Genomic DNA, 19661 nt, shown 5'->3' with positions numbered 1-19661 from the left:
AGAGAGAACAGACTGGAGCTTCCTGGCTTTTGGCTTCAACCTGACTCATTCCTGGTGATTGCAGTATTTTCTAAATAAGATCTCTTTGTGTGTGTGTATGTATCAGTGTGCCTTTCAAATAAAGTAAATCTATAAGAGTACGTCTGTTTTCTTTATTTCCTGTTGTACATAATACGTTTCAGACAGTCACAGACCTCCTACCTCAGGGATGGGAGGCAGATTCACTGACACTACACCCCTCTCCCCATTCCCAGCCCAGTTGTGCAGCCTCTGAACAAGGTGGATAGTAGTACTTAGAACGTGCTGTGATACCCACTTGCATCTAGTAGAGAATGGGTTAAAATGTCGCTTACCCAGGTTCAGATGCAGGCCCCCTGGAGCAAATTCATTTGCCACTTGCCAAGTTCCTCAGATTATTCTTAGGCAAATGTGGTAACTACTCGGAATGGGTAAGATGGTAGTCCCAGTTCCACAATTTCTAGCTTAGGCAAGTCACCCACCTCAAGCCTGTTTTTCACTCCACAATGAGTATTTTAGTATCTACTACCTGGTTTGTAAAGAGTTTTATTAGAAAAAAAAAAAAAGGAAAGAAAGAAAAAGACAAGCAAGGAGCACTGGGGAACCAATTTGTGAAATACTAGGTACCACTACCCTGCTGTCTTCACATTTGTGCACAAGCCAAACTCAAGCTTCCAGCAGTGTACTGCTTTGAGCACAGAATCCAGCTCTGTGTGTGTGTGTGTGTGTGTGTGTGTGTGTGTGTGTGTGCGCACATGCGCTGCAGTGATCCAGTGCCACTCCTATACCTACACTCAGAGTAGATCCCAGCTGTGGACACTCGGTACTCCTCTTCCCTGGCCTCATGAGGCAGAAGGGTTCCCCCCTCCCCCTTCTCTGCATGCGCCTTCAACCATCATTCAAATTCATGTGCAGTGGAAAGGAAGGCATGAGGAGCATGTTGATAGATTTACTTTAGGGTAATAATTGTGTGCATTGACTTTCATTTTCAGTGAAAGCATTTTAAAACGTACTTCTTGATAAAGTAACCCAAACCTATAAGGGTACTCCAGAAAGTCTGTGGAAAATGAAATGAAAAGATAAGCTGGTTCTGATGTGAAAAAATTTTGACATACTTGCATAGTTTCTCTCATAATGCATATTTTTCCATGAACTTTTTGAGACTCTTAATAGCAGAGCAGTGAAGCCATTTGTTGGAACATTAAAGTTAGACATTTCTAACAAGTAAACAGTTTCACTTCTTTAAAACAAAAGAGCAGTGATGGAATCAACAGCAGACAGTTCCACCTGGGAGTGAGATGCAGCAGGAGGGCAGGGCTTTCCTTCCTCTTATCCTGCAGGCATCCTGACAGACTGGGCATGTTCTCCGCAGTTTCCACCAAATCTTAGAACATCTGCTAAGTCTGCGGTTGTTTTAGGGAACTTAGAATGCTTTTCCACATACTAACAAAGCCCTGATGGTAGACATCTGTTAAGATCGCTGCCTCTAGGATGCTGTTGTGAGACATTAACAACCTGAGGGAGGATATTCCTGAACACAGATTTGGCTGGTGGCTGCGTCAGTAGGCGTGTTCTGTTTGTTACTGCCATGCTCCCATCTTTATGTGCTCTTGCCAGCATTCCACCTCCTTTCTGCTGAAAAATATCCATCAGGTCCTCTGGCCCTCAGAGCTCTTCCAGACTTACAGGAGTTACTTTTGGAACTGGCGTGATGGCTTCAGTGCAGGTTCCTGAATAAGTTCAGTGAGTGGACCTAGAAAGAGCCTCAAGGGCCTGCTCGGCCCAGTCATTGGCCTGGAACTGAATGTGGAGTCTGCAGGTGAGGGTTGGAAGCCATGGAAGTGATCCCTGAAGCCCCTGGAAAGGGCTGGATTTAGGTCAGAGACTTGGAGTTAGATGCCTGTTTGCTGTTCCGTGTATAACCCTAGGGAAGTTATGTAGCATCTCTAACCTCAACCCTCTCCTCTGTAAGGGAACACCTGACTCGTAAGTCAGAGTGAGCAATAAATGATATATTGGCAAAGCACTTGTTGTGTATTGTCTGCTACAGACTTAATGCTTAGTAAACAGAGTTGCTTTACTATTCTGCTTTATAGAGAATTCATTTACAAACCAAAGCCCCATCTTACTACCTTTTAAACTCCTGTTGTTTATGCTGTACCTAGGCAAGGGACAGCTGATCAAAAGTAACCATACAGTGTGTCTTCACACTTTAAAGATAGTTAGTAATAGCTTTGTAAGTCATCTCATGTAATGTAACTTTAGACTTGCCTCCATAGAGGGACATTTTCTGAACATTTACTCACTGTTGCCATTGTCTCAGGACATTTTCACTTTGTATGTTCCCTCTGAAAATAGGAAACAAAGAATGAAATGCAACACTGAAAAGAAGACTCCTTATGCTGTGAGCTGAGCTGATAGGAAAATTGGGATCATCTGTCACCCACGTAGTAGGGCCAGGCCTGTGCAGCGCCTCCGCAAGCCTGCGCCCGTGTGACCCATGGTTTCTTCCTCTGGGTACTTAACTTCTTCCCGCAGTGAACTCACCGAGAGACCTCCCCCTGTTTTTGTGTGTGTGTGTTTTTAAAGATTTTCCCTTTTCCAGTTGCTCCCTGGTTTTGTTTAGCTAAACAGTTGAGACTCAAAATGACTCAAAATTGATCCAAAAAATGACATGAAAGCTAACAGTGGGTATAGAAAATGATTGATCAAAAAAAAAAATCTAATTAGGAAGAAAAAATAAAGCCATTTTGTATTTAATATTTATATTCCTCTGAGTCTTAAAATCTGTGGTTTTGTTTTGTTTTGTTTTGTTTTGTTTTGCTTTGTTTTCCATTTTATTTGACAGGTCACTCCCCAAATGCTCATAACAGCCAGGACTAGATCAGGTGAGTCCAGAAGCCCAAACGTCTGTCTACATCTTCCAGTGTTTTTGGTCTTAAATATTTGAGCCATCATCTGCTGCCTCCTAGGGTGTACTTTAACAGGAAGCTAGGCAGGAAGCATAGCTGAGCCTTGAACCAGATATACCAATATAAGATGTGAGCATCCCACATAGCATCTTAACTGCTGCCCAAATGACTTCCCCTATACAGTTTTTTTAAAAGCTCATAATTTTAACTTGTTACACAATAGTATATAAAAAAAGAAAATGTGAGAGGGACTGATATGTGCAGCACATTAAGCCACCACCTGTGACTCTGGCATCCTGTATGAGCACTGGTAAGACCTGGCTTCTCCCCTTCCAGTCCAGCTCCCTGCCAATGCGTCAGGGAAAGCAGCAGAGGATGACCTAAGTTTTTGGGCCCCTGCACCCATGTGAGAGACCTGGAAGAAACTCCCTGTTCATGTCTTTAGCCTAGCCCAACCCTGGCTGTTGCAACCATGCGAGGAGTGAACCAATAGATGAAAGAGCTCTTTCTTGATCCCTCTTCATTTGTAACTCTTCCTTTCAAATAAATAAAAATAAGTCTTAAAAAAAAGAAAGAAAAATGAGGTGTTAAGGTGATACATTTTATGGATAAAGGATTTGTGCACATGGAATAAACATTTATCTTAGCAATTAAAAGCACCCCGTCTCATATCAGAGTACTTAGATTTAATTCCTGGCCTTAGCTCCTGACTCTTAACTCCCTTCCAATGCAGTTTTGGGAGGCAGTGGTGATGGCTCTGGTAGTTGATTTCCTACACATAAAACAGACCTAGGGTGCTTGCCTAGCTCCTGGCTCTGGCCCTGGATCAACCCATGTTCCATTACAGGTATTTGGAATATGAATCAGTGAATTGGAGAGTGTGTATGCTCTCTCTCTCATTTTCACTTTCAAATAAATGAGAAATAATAGTAAATTTTAAAAAAATGTTAAGCTTTGAAGAAAACCTTCGGTCACCTATATTACTGTTTGAGTATGTATGTAGCAATTAGACTTGTAAAATTCCACATGACCTTTTTGTGAAGGAATTCCTATCAAAAAAGGACATGGACTTTGGAACTAAAAAGACCTGGTTTCAGACAGTGTCTGCAACTTACTTGCTGGTCTATCTCAGACAGAACACTTAAACTCTGAGAAACCTCCATTTTCTTACCCATAAATTAGACTGCTTAAACCAAATTGGAAGGGTGGTTGTGAGGTTCATGGAGAGTCTATTGGGGTCTACAGCAAAGGTGATTACTCAGCCAGTGAGAGTGAATTGTTGGTTTCATTGTCTCCTGGGAGGCCACTGGGAAACGTTTTCTGTTATCATAAAGTATTCAGATTCTTAAGGTTCTTGACGTTCTTATGCCTCAAAGGAACTTACTAAAGGTGCCCAAGTCACGTATTCAGGATGAGGACTTGAAGGCCTTAAACAAGCAGATAGTGTGTGCTGAATTGGATTGAAGCTGGCATCCTTCGCTTAGGAATTCCTTTGCTTAGGGGTTAGAGGCAATTTGTCTCTGTCTGCCATCCTGCACATTTCTTGGCTTCAACCTCTTGCATTCCTTCTAAATTGTAGTTTGGAGGAGATAGCTAAGTCAACTTCTTCTCTATTGGAACCCAACTCATGGACAAGAATAGGACTCTAAGGCTGACCCACACGTCTGTGACAGTGCCTTGTCAACACTCTGGAACAACAACAACAACAAAACCCAAACTAGAAAAATTCTAGAACAGTGTCACTCTTGGAGTGCTTGGGCTGTTTTCATATTGGTGTCATTATAATTGTTATCTGACTCTTTTAATGCTCCAAAAAAGGACTGTCTTTCAGAGTAGCACACTGTCATCACTACACTGGTAAGGAAATCGGGTTGCAGCCAAGGAGGGGAAACTTGACAGAAGCAGTCATTGTGATTGAATCATGGGTCCTTTTGGTTTTCTCCATTGTTTCATTATATTTTTCCCATTTTACTCAGTTAGTAAGGTAAAAACCCCATGTGGTTGAACGGTTATTTTTCCTTAATCAGTCAAAATTAAAACCCCATTGTCCCAAGTCAGACTTTCAGACAGGCTAACTCTGCATTTTTCCATGTCAAAATACTCAAAAACAATTCTGTTTTGCTGTCACACTGCAACCATGGAATAGTCTTCACTATTATAGATGCTCTGAATGTTTGCAGACAGCGCAGGGTTCACAGAGGGCTTTATCAGCATCACTTGAATGGAAAAGGGTCGTGTTAATACATTCCAATAGACAGATCTTAGATTTCACTTATATCTAGAGCCAATGAGATGATCCTAGAAATACTTTTGGTCTATTTAATGGACTTCACTGTGGAAAATCTTTTTTAAATTTTTTCTGGCTTTATCCTGTTAACTCCCCTCCACAGATTTCACTTCAGTTTTAAGAATTATCAACTGATTTTATGTATTGTATTAGGCCATGAAGAAATAGATGTTATCTGTTTCCCATAGAAAAAGAACCCTTTTCACTCTTTTCTCCCCCAAGTTCACTCTGGGATTCTGACTATAATGTTCTGCTTTCACCTTATCACCCCTGTTCACCCACTCCTCACTGCACCACGGTAGCAATCAGACAAGGCAGTGCCGAGTGTCCCTTTCATCTCCTGTCCCTCCTGCCGGCGCCCCAGCTCAGCTCCTAACGGGTGGTCAGGCCCTTCTTCCTCTCCAGCCAGCTCTACATTCCTAGCGATGTCTGAGGGAACCCTGGAGTTTCTCCACAGGGTGAGCCTCCTGCTGTGTGTGCATGCTCAGCTCAATGGCTCTTGATTTGTCAATATTAAATAATTAGTGATCACAAGGTCTTACCTCCATCTTCCACCCTCTAAAAATATAATAGCTCTTTCATTTCACAGCACTTGACTTTGTTTATTCAGCATGATCAGGGCAACAGTGAGCTTTAGCAAGCCTGTTAAATATTTACTCATGAGGCGGATATTTATGCATAAATCAGTGGCACTTATCAGTATGTGGCACTGTATGTTAGGTTTTGCACTTTTATAACCCAAGAAACTGCAGTTAACCAAAGGATGAAATAAGCATCTTTTTGAAAATAAACTCTCAGTGCACACTATCCTTCTCAGCGCCTGAGTGCCTCCTATACTGAGATGCGCTCTATGCAATCACTAAGTCTTAGAGAGTGAGACATGGCAGAGTGGTCAGGGCGTCCCAACTGAGGTCCAGTGTATCTGATTGTCTGATGGAGTCTCACCATTGTGTGAAAGACTACAGAGGAAGGTGAGCTGTGTATTGCAGGGTCTGTGGAATGGTGGTCCTTGTGCCTCCAGCAGCCTTCACCCTTGTCAGGATCCTGACCAGCTGGGAGGGAGCACAGCTGCTGTTCCTTCCCATCCCCATCACTCTGTTCTTAGGAAGGCAACAAATCTCATTAGAAACAGAATGGATGCTGGGGGACAGGCAAACCTGTGTTGGTGAAATGGTCTCACCCCTGTCTAGTTGTGTAAATCAGAGGCACCTTCTGCCTCAATTTCACTTGTAAAATTCCAGTGACCATTCTGGCCTCACCAGCTCCTGGAGAGAGTCAAATTAGATGCTGTGGTAAAGCACCTAGCTATACGTGTTCATTCTTGACGATCACAGAGGTGGGATGCAGAAACATGGGCCTGACAGCAGAACACTGGTCTTTGCGTTTCTTCACTACTCAGCTTCTTTCCAGCATTACAGGTGACTTTTATTTAATGATCATATGTCAGAATGATGTAGTTCAAGCTGTGAAAGAGAAAGGAAAATTTTAAGAAGGTTTTGGTTTAGTCTGAATAATTCCACAAACTAATTCCCTTGCTTGATGCATTTTAATGAATACGAACTTATTCCATATTTTTTATACAAGTCAAAGTTCATTATAATTAAACCCAAAGATCTGCCCAAATTATTTTCTTTCTTGTAATTTCATTAGGCCAAGAGTTCCTGTGAGTACGCTGTTAATAGCCTGTGTCTTGGCATTCCCCCTGCTACAAAGATCTTAACCAATAACTACATGATGCAAATATTGGAATCTTTTTCCTAATCATTTTTCCATCTTAAGGGACTCATTAGAACCTTCCAGTGAGATGTGTGGCTTCAAAAAGGGACAAAAGTCCTCCCTTCAAGTCATAGGAATTTTCCTAGCTCCTTCAGATTCAGACTAAATTTAATCCAGTGTCTGCCCTGTGCAGCCAGTGTTCTGTGTAGCTGCAGACTGCAACTGATTCAGTGGTGTCGAACTTAGTTGAATGCTGTCTTAGTTTTTTCTTGGCTGTCAGAGGAGTTGTGCTTTTAGGGATCATCTAAGTAGAAAAAGACCAGTGTCAGAAATTTCCACTTCAGATTGACTCTTTTGCTTGTTGAGATTCTTCATTCCCATAAAAACAACAAAAAATTATGAAAAATTTAACTTCATAAATCTTAGTATGAGTCTGGAATTCTTTCAGTAGTTAGATGTGCATTCTGTGTATCGCAAACTATTACACTGGGTCAACCTGCCCTCAACTTTTCAGGAATGATTTTCTGGGAAGTGATTGCAACATCCTCTTCTTTTTACAACCTTGTAAGTGTGGAAACTTGGGTAATGAATAATCACAAGATTAAGGGATTTTAAAGATTTTTTTGAATCACAGAAAGGATTTAAGAGCTAACAGAAATATATATTAAAATAAAATAATAAAAGCAAACTACAAGAAAAGTCAAAGGAAACAAGATGTGACCAACACCAGAGGTGATAAGCTAAATACGTGATGTGAAATTTTGAACAATTTCTTGTAGTAATTATTTACTGGTTAATTTAAACTAAAAAAGGAATTCCCTTGGGAAAGTTCTAGAGCCTTGTTTCAAAATCAGTATTGTACCTTAGTGTTTGAATCCGTGATTATTGACTATCCCTTGTGTCTTACACCTAATAGCACTCAAGGTAACAGAGCTGATTGGCTATAGAACTAGCCTCTTCAGTACACTGTTACAATGCCAGGTCAATTTATTTTGGTTTGGTGCAACTGTTTACTGAAAATGACTCATCTATGCTGAATTGACCATACTGAAGAGCATTACAGTGTGTTTCAGTAACATATGTAGCATGTTAATATCAGTAAGACATTTACCTGTGCCAATCAAAGCTTGATGATTTGTACCATTGTGTGATAAATGTCTTTGATTGTCACTCATGATGGTTAATGGGAGTATACTAGCCTAAAACAAGGAATCAAGATAATTTACTCATAAAGGAAATTCCAATTATCATAATCCATGGCAGCTAGTGGCTAGATTTTGATGAGAGAAGCCGCATCTGCCTGGGGTGTGAATTGTTGAGTTGCTTCAGCCCTGAAAGAATTGTCCATTGTGCTCTTGTCCTTTCAGTGCACTTGGAGGCTCCTCTGCTCTTCACATCCCAGCTTTTCCAGGAGGAGGCTGTCTGATTGATTATGTTCCTCAAGTGTGCCACCTGCTCACCAACAAGGTAAAAGCAAGTCCTCTGACTGCTCATCTCTGAGACTGCTTCTTCCGGGACCCCCGACCCCAGTTCACTGTGCATGGACCGTCTTCCTACTCATGTCATCTTCCTGTTTCAACCTTCATTTGACATCTGCTATAGTCCATCTGTTGGCCACCTTGTTTCTTTGTCCTCCTTCTTTCCTTCTTCCTTTTTAAGGATTCTGACCTCCTGTTCCAGTCTTACCTCCCCCTCTTGTACCTGGAAGCTTAGTCACCCCTCTTCCAAGTTTTCTTTATCCCTAAGTCTTTGCTAGATCTTGTACCTTCTTAGGGTTTTTCATTTTGGAGCCCGTGTATTTCCCCCTCATGTGATGCATACGTGTAGCTACACCTATTTACCACTGGTGCGTATCAGGATAACTCGTACAAACTGCCTTTATTTCTTTCTGCTTTGCAGTACCTCACTTTTTAAGTCACTTCCTGATATCTTTATATAATTTCTAGGAGTAGATTCCTGACTCCAGGGGCCAAAATTCAGGTCAGTTGTTCTACCCAGGCACAGAGATTCTCTGTAGCTTTCTTTTAGCTTCATTGATCAATGATTACATTGGCAAGTAACTGGGTTTATTGTAATAGTTGTCCTCAGATGTTTCTGACAAGTGGTAAAAAATATACTTGTTAATATCCAGCCATGGTATTCAGCTGAAACCTAAAGGTATTGAAGCAACAGTGATTCTCTTTATTCTCCCACATGAACTGTGACTTAATTTGTTTAGTTGTCACAGCATGATGTCTCTTGCTCTTGCTGACTTATTCACATTGGCTTGGAAACTAGAGCTTTTGTTTGTCTCTCAATCAAAATATAGCTAATCCCCATACAGAAAGTATCTTAGAAGTACAATAATATTTTAGAGGCTTCAGTCTGATTTCCCAAACAGAAACTCAAGTCTGGGAATTCTGCAGCTCCAGACCCAGCCCAGGTTCCAGGGCTCCAAACTTTAATGGGCTTTTCGCTAGACCAAGCCTCTCCTTCCTCCCCCTCCCCCAACCCCTCAAAAACCTAGCTGCATGGCAGAATTTTTTTCATTCCAAGGTCTTGTGCTGCCTTAAAATCTGTGCCCAAAAACCATAAAGAAAAATGAAAACGTGCTCTTCCAGAAGTGAGAAGAAAAGTCTTTTAAAACTCTCCTATTGAGATTAATTTCTAGTCCTACATTTTCTTCAAGAAAAGTTTTCATAATGTTTTCCCAGAAATTCAAGAACCACTCCATTTTTTCTTATTTGGTTCCCTTTCATTAATTTTACTTGTCTTTTAAAATTGATGTTCTTCTGTTTGCTACAAATGAGGACAGTGCAGGCTGCATTTAGAAACGCTCTCTTCAAATGAATTTCCATAATTACGTTGGAATCTATCTTTATAGTCATTTTTGTTGTGGGTTTCTGTTAAAATGGTTTTCTGTTTTTAAAATCAAGTATACAGAACTGTTTCATCCCTGTTTTAAATAAAGCCACTTAAGCAAACTTATCATCTGTTTTCTTTTTTGAAAATAACATTTCTGATCCTGCATTAAGCCTGCAAAATAAGCACTGTTTTTATAAATTGACATAACCCCCCATTACATAATAGAATTGTTTCATTTTTAAAGGGTACAACATGGCTATCACTACCAATTGTGTCAAGGTTATTCCAAGTACTTTATCTTCAGCTTTTGTTAGCCATGGAAACTCAGCGTGGCTACAGCCAAAATAAACAGTTTGGGGTGGGAGGGGGTGCCTCTCTTTCCCATTGTTTCTTTCATCCATTACAAACACATTGTAAGAAGAGTGTTTTCATGTTTAAAACTGATGAATAAATGACTAACTTCCATATGCCTAACTTAATGAGTTCAGAGGTTTTTTTTTAAATAGAAACTGTCATTTGATAATAACAAGGAAATATAAAAAGTAAAACTAGAAATCTCCTATTGTAACACTCCTTATTCTAAATGTTAGGATTTGAAAAAGAAAGAATTAAGCATTATTCTCTTTTCAATAGGAGTTCAAGATAACCAGACAATTTTACTTGATGAGAAAAAGCTGTTCTTTACAGAATGGCATCTGATACTTGCAAAAGAAATGATAGGATTTGAAAATCACTCTTTTGTAAATCCTAATGAAATATTTGGTTCAGATAAGAATTTCCCAATAGATACTAAAACCATAAGTTGATGAGGAACTGTATCTTTTTAGACCTTGAGAAAGACTCCTGCTGATTACTCACCATGGTATATTTTTGTATATGTGTATGTATGTATGCATAGATGGATGGATGGACACATAGAAAGATAGATGCTGTTTTTGTTTGTTTTTTATTTTTTTTAAAGATTTATTTTATTTTTATTACAAAGTCAGATGTACTGAGAGGAGGAGAGATAGAGAGGAAGTGGAGCTGCCGGGACCAGAACCAGTGGCCATATGGGATCAAGGCGAGGACCTTAGCCACTAGGCCACGCCGCCGAGCCCGTAGATGCTGTTTTTACTCATTATGGCAAAGAGAGCCTTCCATTGATTTTGGGGTGACATGCTGTCGTGTCACCACCTTAACCAAGTGATCATGCTCAGGGCGACCTATGAAATTTCCTTGCCAAAAACACTTAACCTGAGATCGGTCATGAGTTTGGCTTTAAATTCCAATTTTTAGGAAATACACAGGGCAAAGGAAAGAGGAAATAAACAGAGAATTAAAATATGATACAGGGCAGCTAACCCCATCTCCTTGAAAAGTTCATGTCAAAAAAAAAAAAATTCATGTCGTATATGCATGTGCAGGCAAATACACACTTATACACATATGCACACTCAATGAGATGCTGTAATTCTATATTTAAATTCTAAATAAAGGCTGGCACAGTAGCCTAGTGGCTGAAGTCCTTGCCTTGTGTCCACCGGGATCCCATATGTGCACTGTTTCTTATCCTGGCTGCTCTACTTCCTTGTGGCCTGGAAGTACAGTCAAGGATGGCCCAAAGCCTTGGGACCCTGCACCTGTGTGAGAGATGTGGAAGAGGCTCCTGGCTCCTGGCTTTGGATCGGTGTAGCCCCAGCTGTTGTGACCACTTGGGGAGTGAACCAGCAGGCAGAAGATTTTTCTCTCTATAGATCTGACTTACCAATAAAAATAAATAAATCTTTTTAAAAATTTGGGCCTGGCGGTGTGGCCTACCGGCTAAAGTCCTCATCTTGAACGCACCCGGATTCTCTATGGGCATCGGTTCTAATCCCGACAGCTACACTACCCATCCAGCTCCTTGCTTGTGGCCTGGGAAAGCAGTTGAGGATGGCCCAAAGCCTTGGGATCCTGCACCTGTGGGGGAGACCTGGAGGAGGTTCCTGGCTCCTGGCTTTGGATCAGCGCAACACTGGCCGTTGCGGTCACTTGAGGAGTGAATCATCGGACGGAAGATCTTCCTCTCTGTCTCTCCTCCTCTGTGTATATCTGACTTTGCCATAAAAATAAATAAATCTTTAAAAATTTTAATAAAGTGGGCTTGGCGGCATGGCCTAGTGGCTAAGGTCCTTGCCTTGATCCCATATGGCCGCTGGTTCTAATCCCGGCAGCTCCACTTCCTCTCTGTCTCTCCTCCTCTCAGTATATCTGACTTTGTAATGAAAATAAAATAAATCTTAAAAAAAAAGAAAAAAATTTTAATAAAGTACCATATTTTGTTATATGCTGATTTTTAAAAGATTTTCTGGAGACAGTTGAAAAATTGAGAGTGGATGAGGTATCAGATGAATTCAGAGAATAATTGTTAAGTTTGTTGGGCATGATAATGCTGTTGTGGTTATGTCAGAGAATGTCTTATTTTTTTGGAGATACTTGCTGAAGTATTTAGGGGCAAACTGTCATGATGTGTCTAATTTCCTTTGAAATGTTTCAGGAAGATTGATTGATATGTAGGTAGATAGGTGGCTTAATGAAGCAGCTAGGCAAAATATTCTCAGTTGTTGAATATAGATGGTGGATATGTTAGTGTTCATTTTACTATTTCTACCTCTCTGAAACTGGGGAATTATTCATAACAAAGCATTTAATGGTGTCCTGCATCACTGCTCAGCTTTGGGTTCCTATTCCAGGTGCAGTATGTGATTCAAGGCTATCACAAAAGGAGAGAGTACATCGCTGCTTTCCTCAGTCATTTTGGCACGTAAGTTCTGCTCTGCTTGAGCCATGAAGCACCAGTGCCCTCACTGCTGATAACTCTCACATGGACACTTGGTTAGGACAGTAGCTCCAGTGTGATTTTCATGTGCTGCTGTCATCAAAGCTCCTGGGAAGACATTTTCATAGCATTCTCTATCCAAAAGTGGAATTCAGTGCTTTGCTGGGGCAGCAGCGTGACAAACCCCAAGTGCCCCAGTGACAGTGGTAGCAGTGCCCAGGGCTGCAAAGCAGTGAGCAGTTTGTGCAGCCCTTTCTTCTCCATCACCTCACAGTAGTCAGGAGGTGAGCTAGGAAGGCTCTGTTGACACATTTTATTGAAGGCGGCCCTGAAACTGGTTAAGTCCAGTAGCCTGATGGAAGTCACGCATGTAGAAGAGGTGGCACCAGGTCAAGAACCTCAGTTGTTCAGGCCTCAGGTACCACCCCGGATGTGGGACAGAGATGGTACAGGAGCAGTGGCAGTGAGAAGCGAGGGAACTTGTGACTGCAGGTGGGGTGTCTCCTGCTGCTGCTGTCCTGGCGATAGTCTGCTGGTGGCCTGTGGCTATGCCTCCCTGCAGCCCTGTTCCTTAAATGCTGTCAGAGACCTCAGCAGGCTTATACAGGTGCTTAAATCAGCAGGACAGGCCATGCGTTTTCCTTGTGGTCTTCAGAAGTCTGGTCATTCTCACTGTGTGGAACAAAGTCACAAGAGTTTTAATGATCTGGTTTTAATTACTTTATTCCAGAGGAGGTTATAAATAATGCAAAAATGTGTACAGAAACACAAAAGGAAAGTTGTAAAGTAGCCAGTGAAGACCTTAGGACAGAAAGAAACTGGGAGCAAGAAAAAAAAGATAACAAAAAATAAAGCTCACCATGCCCTGAGATGTCATTTTCAAACTCTGTCATACTTGCAACAAAACTTCTGATTCCTCAAAACAATGTCAATAACTGTTCTCATTATCCATAAAGAATTCTTTATATTCCAGAACAGAAGTGTCAGTATCCAAAGTGTATAACTAGCTTTCCTCTGAGTCCTTAATACCTAAGATTTTCTCAGTTTTATCTATAAAAGTTTGAGCAAGCATTTTTGATACAGGTGGTTGATAAATGATTCCACTGATCTTCTGAATTTTAGTAATATTGTTTTTAATATCTATAATTGAAAATGAAGAAATTCATGCAGTGACCTCCATATACACCCCAAGGAGTTCTGTTGCCCTCTCCACCGAGGGTCAAAGGAATATGAAAATTGCATTTGCATTTGTGTTTCAAGATAATTCTTTTTAAATGTATCTTTTGGGTGTCTTTTTAGCGTGTAGGGCCATAATATACATAATAGAGGTTCTATAGAATCACTGTCAAACTATAAATGTGTTACTATATTTACCACTTGCTGAATTCATGCTAAAAGGTACTGTATGCTTATTTTTGTCTGTGGGCTATAGATCTAAAAAGTTTAGACGTCCATGTTACAATATTGGAGTGACTATAGATTCACAGGAGGAAGAGAATAGAAATTGTGGAATTGACTTAATCAACAGTTCTAGGTGATAATACCAACTGTCTTGGAACAGATCACGCAGCCTTGGTGTCTTTGCTTCTTTGCCTTCGTAAGGGGTGTAGTTTTGTCTCTTCTTGCTTAAACTTAGAGATCATGAGTGTTGATGGTCTGGCCTAATTCAGTCAAGGAAAGGGCATCACTAAGAACATCAAAGGCCTCCTTGTACAGAAGGAGAAACTCAGTTCTGCCCTTGCCATGTGGTTAATGCTGCACTTGGCTCTTGAGGGACATGAATGAAGTGAGCCTGCCACAATTCTGCCCAGTCATTTCACATGAGAGGTGCGTCTCCCATCTGTACTCAACACCCACCCATCTAACCTTGCTGCCCTATCTTGAGTGTGGGGGGAAAGCTCAAAACAAAAGAATTCTACATACACTTTGGGAGAAAACTAACATATAATCCCAAATTTAGTAATATTGTTATTGCTCATAACTGTTTGATACCCAATGAAAATGACATTTAGCAGTCCCTGAAAAGATAATATGATATTTAACACTATTGTGCAGGTCTGATTGCTGAATTTGTCCTTTTATTCATAGCTAGTAACTAACAGATGTTCTCATTTAGTGGTTTATCTTATTTGCTTCACAGTTCTGTAATTAAGTTTGCAGATGCTATTGACCTGATAGACAGATGAGGAAACTGAACTCCAAAGGCCAAGTGATTTGTCTGAGGTCATAACAGATGTAAATGGCAATGCCATGGCTTCAATCTAGGTGCTCTCAGTCTAAAGCCCACACCTCCCTGTCATCCTGCTTGCTTGTTGTAATTTCATCTGAGCCTCAATAACTCTGATTTCATGAATATATTCTTTTCTTGGTGTATCCGTTTTATGCCTTATTTTAATGAGGGCTTTCTGTTTTTCCATATTTTTGTTACTTAGCGGTGTTGTGGAATATGATGCAGAAGGCTTTACAAAACTCACTCTGCTGCTGATGTGGAAAGATTTCTGTTTCCTTGTACACAGTGAGTATAGTTTTGTTGTCAGCATGCACTTAAAAGATTCTAAACATGTCATAATCAGCCTGAGACACTCTGGGTTTGTGTATTTATTTATGAAGAAAATGTCTCCAGACCAGGTGACTCAACCACTGGAATGATTTTGCCACTTAGGTGACATTTGACACGGTCTTGAGACATCTTTTACTGCCTTGATGGGGAGGGGGTGCTTGCTACTGGCATCTAGTGGGTGGAGGTCAGCAGTGCAGCTGAACCTCCTGCAGTGCACAGGAGTGAGCCCTTCAACACAAGAAATCCTGGATTCCAAACACCTGTATTGCCAGGCTGGAGAACCCCCATTGCAGACAGACTTCTGCCTAAAAGCTCTTGTCAGTATCAAGTCTCAAAATTTTCAGGATCACTCAAAACATACTTGGCTTTGATCATTTAGTTATCACCTTGTATTAAGTAAAAAGTGTACAACTTTGCTGGTTTGTAATATGACAGTTCTTCAAAAAGTCTGTAGGAAATGTGTAGTATCAAAGAATTTCTGCATGAAAGTTCAAACTTTTTGCACCCAAATAAGCTTATCTTTTAATTCCATTTTCCCAAATACTTTTTGAAGTATCCTTTTGCATAACTTCAAAGAAAAACAGTGGTTTAGCATATTCCCCCACATCACTCACTATTGTCTACATGGCAGACATATTTGAATGACTGTTGGACTATGATAGTACACGTTGGTCCAAATTTCTCTTGATGTAGAATTTTGAGGTACTTTTGTTTATTTTCTTGTTACATAAGAATCAGGGACCCATGGTGTTAGGTTCAAGTGCAAGTCAACCCAGACTTTTATTCTGTTTTCTTTTTTTTAAGGTTTATTAATTTATTTGTTTGAAAGAGTTATAGAGAGAGAAGAAGGGAAAGAGAGAGATCTTTCATCCATTGGTTCACTCTTCACATGGCCACAATGGCAAGGGTTAAATCAGACTGAAGCCCGAAGCCAGGAACTTCCTCCAGCTCTCCCACAGGGGCCTTCATTTCCCACTGCTTTCCGGGGCACTTTAGCAGAGAGCTGGATCAGAAGTGGCACAGCCAGGGCTCTAACAGTGCCCATATGGGATTCCAATATCACAGGTGGCAGTTTAACCAGATATACTGACAGTAGCCCAAAGCTTTCATTCGTAAGTAGGTTAGTATGTACCATGTCAGCTTCATAAGCCAAAGGCAAAGACAGCTTTCCTGCATCAAATTAGAGAGAAGCAATGAATTTGAGTTAGCCTCACTCAGTGTATATAGAATTGTCCTGGAGAAAAACTGATCAAGGCTTCAGCCACTGTAGACTCTGGGGTTTTTCTTCTGGGTTGTGATTTGCTTAGGTTAATAAAATAGTTTTGCCTCCACCTTCTTGCTAGTTCCCATATCAGAGTGCCAGTTTGAGTCCAGGCTGCTTTACTTCGAATCCAGCTTCCTGCTAATGTACCTGGGAAGGCTGGCCCAAGTATGTCTCTCATATGAAAGAGACCATGATGGAGTCTGTGGCTCCTAGAATTAGCCTGGCATATACCCAGCTATCATAGCCATTTGGGAAGTGAACCAATGGTTGGAAGATCATTTTCTGGTCCCCACTTTCTCTCTTTCTCTTTCTCTCTCTCTCTCCCCTCCCTCCCTCCTTCCTGTTTCTCTCTCGCCCTTCCTTCCCTTCCTCTCTCTTTCTTCCATCTTGCATCTCTTTCCTTCTATGTCCTTTAATTAAATAACATTCATTAGATTGCTTTATTTTTAATCAATACATGATTGTACATATTTATGAAGTATGGTGTGACAAATACACAGTGTGTAATGATGAGATAAAATATTTTTAAGTTCAACTGAGAGTTAGTTGATCTTTTATGTGTTGCCCAGACAGCTCCATTTTGTTGCATACTACTTTGCATTGAGCTCCTGTTCAATAATTTGTCATACATTAGGACCTTGTTTTCTAATGCATTTGGAGATTCCAAGCATATAACTTTGTGTTGATTGTGTGCATAGATAAGCAGAGTTGGAGAAGTTAAGATTTTAATCTTGTGTGTGTCTCTCACTGCACCTTGTTCAACCACTAGGACAAGCCATCCTCTCTGTTTTAGTTTGCTCCTTGTATCTTAATATCACTGCCCGGACTCTGGTCCTTCTGGCAGATAAGACTTGGGTATGAATCAGGGGACATTGGTGCTGTTTCCTGCTGGATCACTAACCCAGCCTGCCTTCATACATTATTTCCACCCATTTTCTTCTTTCTTCTCTGAAACATAGGACTTGCTACATCCCAGGGAAGATTGGTTAGATAACTTGTTTTCCTCAGTCATGCAGTGCAGCCTCTGACACTTACCTTCGCTTTGTAGCATCTGCTTGCTTCATTATAATGCCCAAGGGACCATTTGCTCTCTCTTCTCCTTCCATGGAGATGAGGAGGTGAATATGGCACGGCAAAGATGTAACAGAGAACATTGCCAGGAATGACTGTGCAATCTCAGAGGTAAAAAAGAACTTGGAGCCAGAGGCAGATTTCTGTGGACTGCTCCGCCTCTTCGGGGCAGTTGAATATACAGCAGGAGAGGAGACAGCACCTGTGCTGGGCCCTGCCTCTCTGTTTTGAGGCCCAGGAAGACAGCTGGCAGCAGGACCACTGCTGGCAGCCCTTCTGAAGCTTTAGGATGCCAGAGGAAAGAGGCATCCTTCTCTTGAGGCAGATGGCTCTGACTTCAGATTTGGCCAGGATGTGGAGGCCAGTGTGCCCCAGGGGAAATGATGTACAGCCTGTGGGACCTGTGAGACCTACAGCATCCTGGTGTTCTGTCAGCTCAGGAGGTTTGTGATCACGATTACTCCTGTTGAGATTCCTGTCCACCATCACCCTCTCCCTTCCTCCTCCATCCATGCCCAGCATAACTCAGGGTTTGGCCATCATCTAAGAATCATCATAGCGAATGACTAGGTAATTTCATAGTTACGAACTTGTTCTTTGCACTGATGATCGACACTGTCTTTAAGCCAGCCTTTTCAGAAGCTGGATGGCAGGAGGCCCAGACAGCAAGGTAAAATCACACTAAGCAGAAGTGGGCACTGGTGCCTCTGCTGTGTTTCCAGAACTGCAGTTAGCTGCACTTTGAGCAGACACAGGAGGAGGCAGCTGCCTCAGGTAACAGAGCTGCTGTCCATGAGGGGAGACTATTGGCATCCGTGACTTCTAAAGTAGTTAAAGGGACCTGTGACTGAATGGAAAACTGTCTTTTCACTACAGGGAATCCTTGGAAAGTGACCTTTGAGTCATCCAGCCTGGACTGTAGACGATTTATCTTATTACAATGCCTGTTAGATCCAGCCTGACCACTTTTTCTCTTCTGTGGTCTATCCCCCATCCATTCAATTTGAGTATACAGAGAACCTACTGTATGCTCAGTACTGTGCAAGGTATTGGAAGATGAAAGTACTTTGTGCTTGACCTTGAGACAGTTTGGGAGGTACAGCACAAGGAACTAGAAAACCGTGGCTAGGGGGCCAAACCCACTGCTAGCCTGTCTTTGTATGGCTCTTTTTTAAAAAAAAAAAAAAAAAAGATTTATTTTTATTGGGAAGTCAGAAATACAGAGAGGAGGAGAAACAGAAAGGAAGATCTTCCGTTCATTGATTTACTCCTCAAGTGACTGCATCAGCCAGAGCTGAGCCAATCCAAAGCCAGGAGCACGGAGTCTCTTCCAGGTCTCTCACACAGGTGCCGGGTCCCAAGGCTTTGGGCCATCCTCCACTGCCTTCCCAGCCACAAGCAGGGAGCTGGATGGAAAGGTGGCCACTACGATTAGAAGTGGCACCCATATGGGATCCCTGGCACATGCAAAGCAAGGAATTTAGCCGCTAGGCTACTGCGCTGAACACTTTTGTATGGGTCTTAAGCTAGGAATAGTTTCCACATTTTTAAGCTTGTTAAATAGCCAAACTAGAATGAGGGGAATCTACAGCAGAGCTGGTGTGTGTCTTCTCAAGTCTACAGTTTTTACTGCTTGACACCTTGGGAAATGACGTGTGACAGCCTCTAGTGAGAAAAGAGATCAGATACAGGTCGAGGACAGTGCTGAGCAGGTTTAAAAGCAAATGTTCTATGAGTTGTCTGCTATAGTGAAGGCACAAAATGATGTATGAAGAAGAGACATTCTCCTGTGTTACATATGTAAGGTGGGGCAGATGATAAAGATAGTCGGAAAACACATGATGGGCCCAAGGGCTGTGACAGATGCTGCAGGGCTGCTGTGAGTGAGGGCAGTTTCGGAGGACCTCTCCTAGGACATGACACTTCAACTGAAACCTTACAGCAGCCTCAGTGAGCCAAGGAAGGAGAGTCCAGGGCAGTGAGCAGGTGTCTGAGCCCCAAGGCAGGGGAAAGCTTTGCCCGAGTGAGTATGGCTGGGACTCAGTGAACAAGGGTGCGGGGGTTGGCCTTTGTGGTCTTTCTCTTTCTTTCTTTCTTTCTCTCTTTCTTTCTTTCTTTCTCTCTTTCTTTCTTTCTTTCTTTCTCTCTCTCTCTCTCTCTCTCTCTCTGTGTCTTCCTTTTTCTTAGCT

General features: G+C 41.6%; 1 protein-coding gene across 1 annotated transcript in view; it reads left to right on the top strand.

Annotated features, from left to right (window-relative positions):
- The window catches only part of BABAM2 (BRISC and BRCA1 A complex member 2), a 436262-nt gene that overhangs the window by 345693 nt on the left and 70908 nt on the right, over positions 1 to 19661 (top strand). The window contains exons 8-10 of the mRNA XM_004582697.2: positions 8301 to 8400; positions 12492 to 12562; positions 15010 to 15092. Coding sequence (XP_004582754.1) covers positions 8301 to 8400; positions 12492 to 12562; positions 15010 to 15092 — 254 coding nt within the window. The remainder of the gene's footprint in view (positions 1 to 8300; positions 8401 to 12491; positions 12563 to 15009; positions 15093 to 19661) is intronic.

This window comes from Ochotona princeps, chromosome 8, assembly GCF_030435755.1.
Source record: "Ochotona princeps isolate mOchPri1 chromosome 8, mOchPri1.hap1, whole genome shotgun sequence".
NCBI classification, from domain to species: domain Eukaryota; kingdom Metazoa; phylum Chordata; class Mammalia; order Lagomorpha; family Ochotonidae; genus Ochotona; species Ochotona princeps.
The sequence above is the reverse complement of the archived record's forward strand: the minus strand, read 5'-3'. Positions and strand labels throughout refer to the sequence as shown.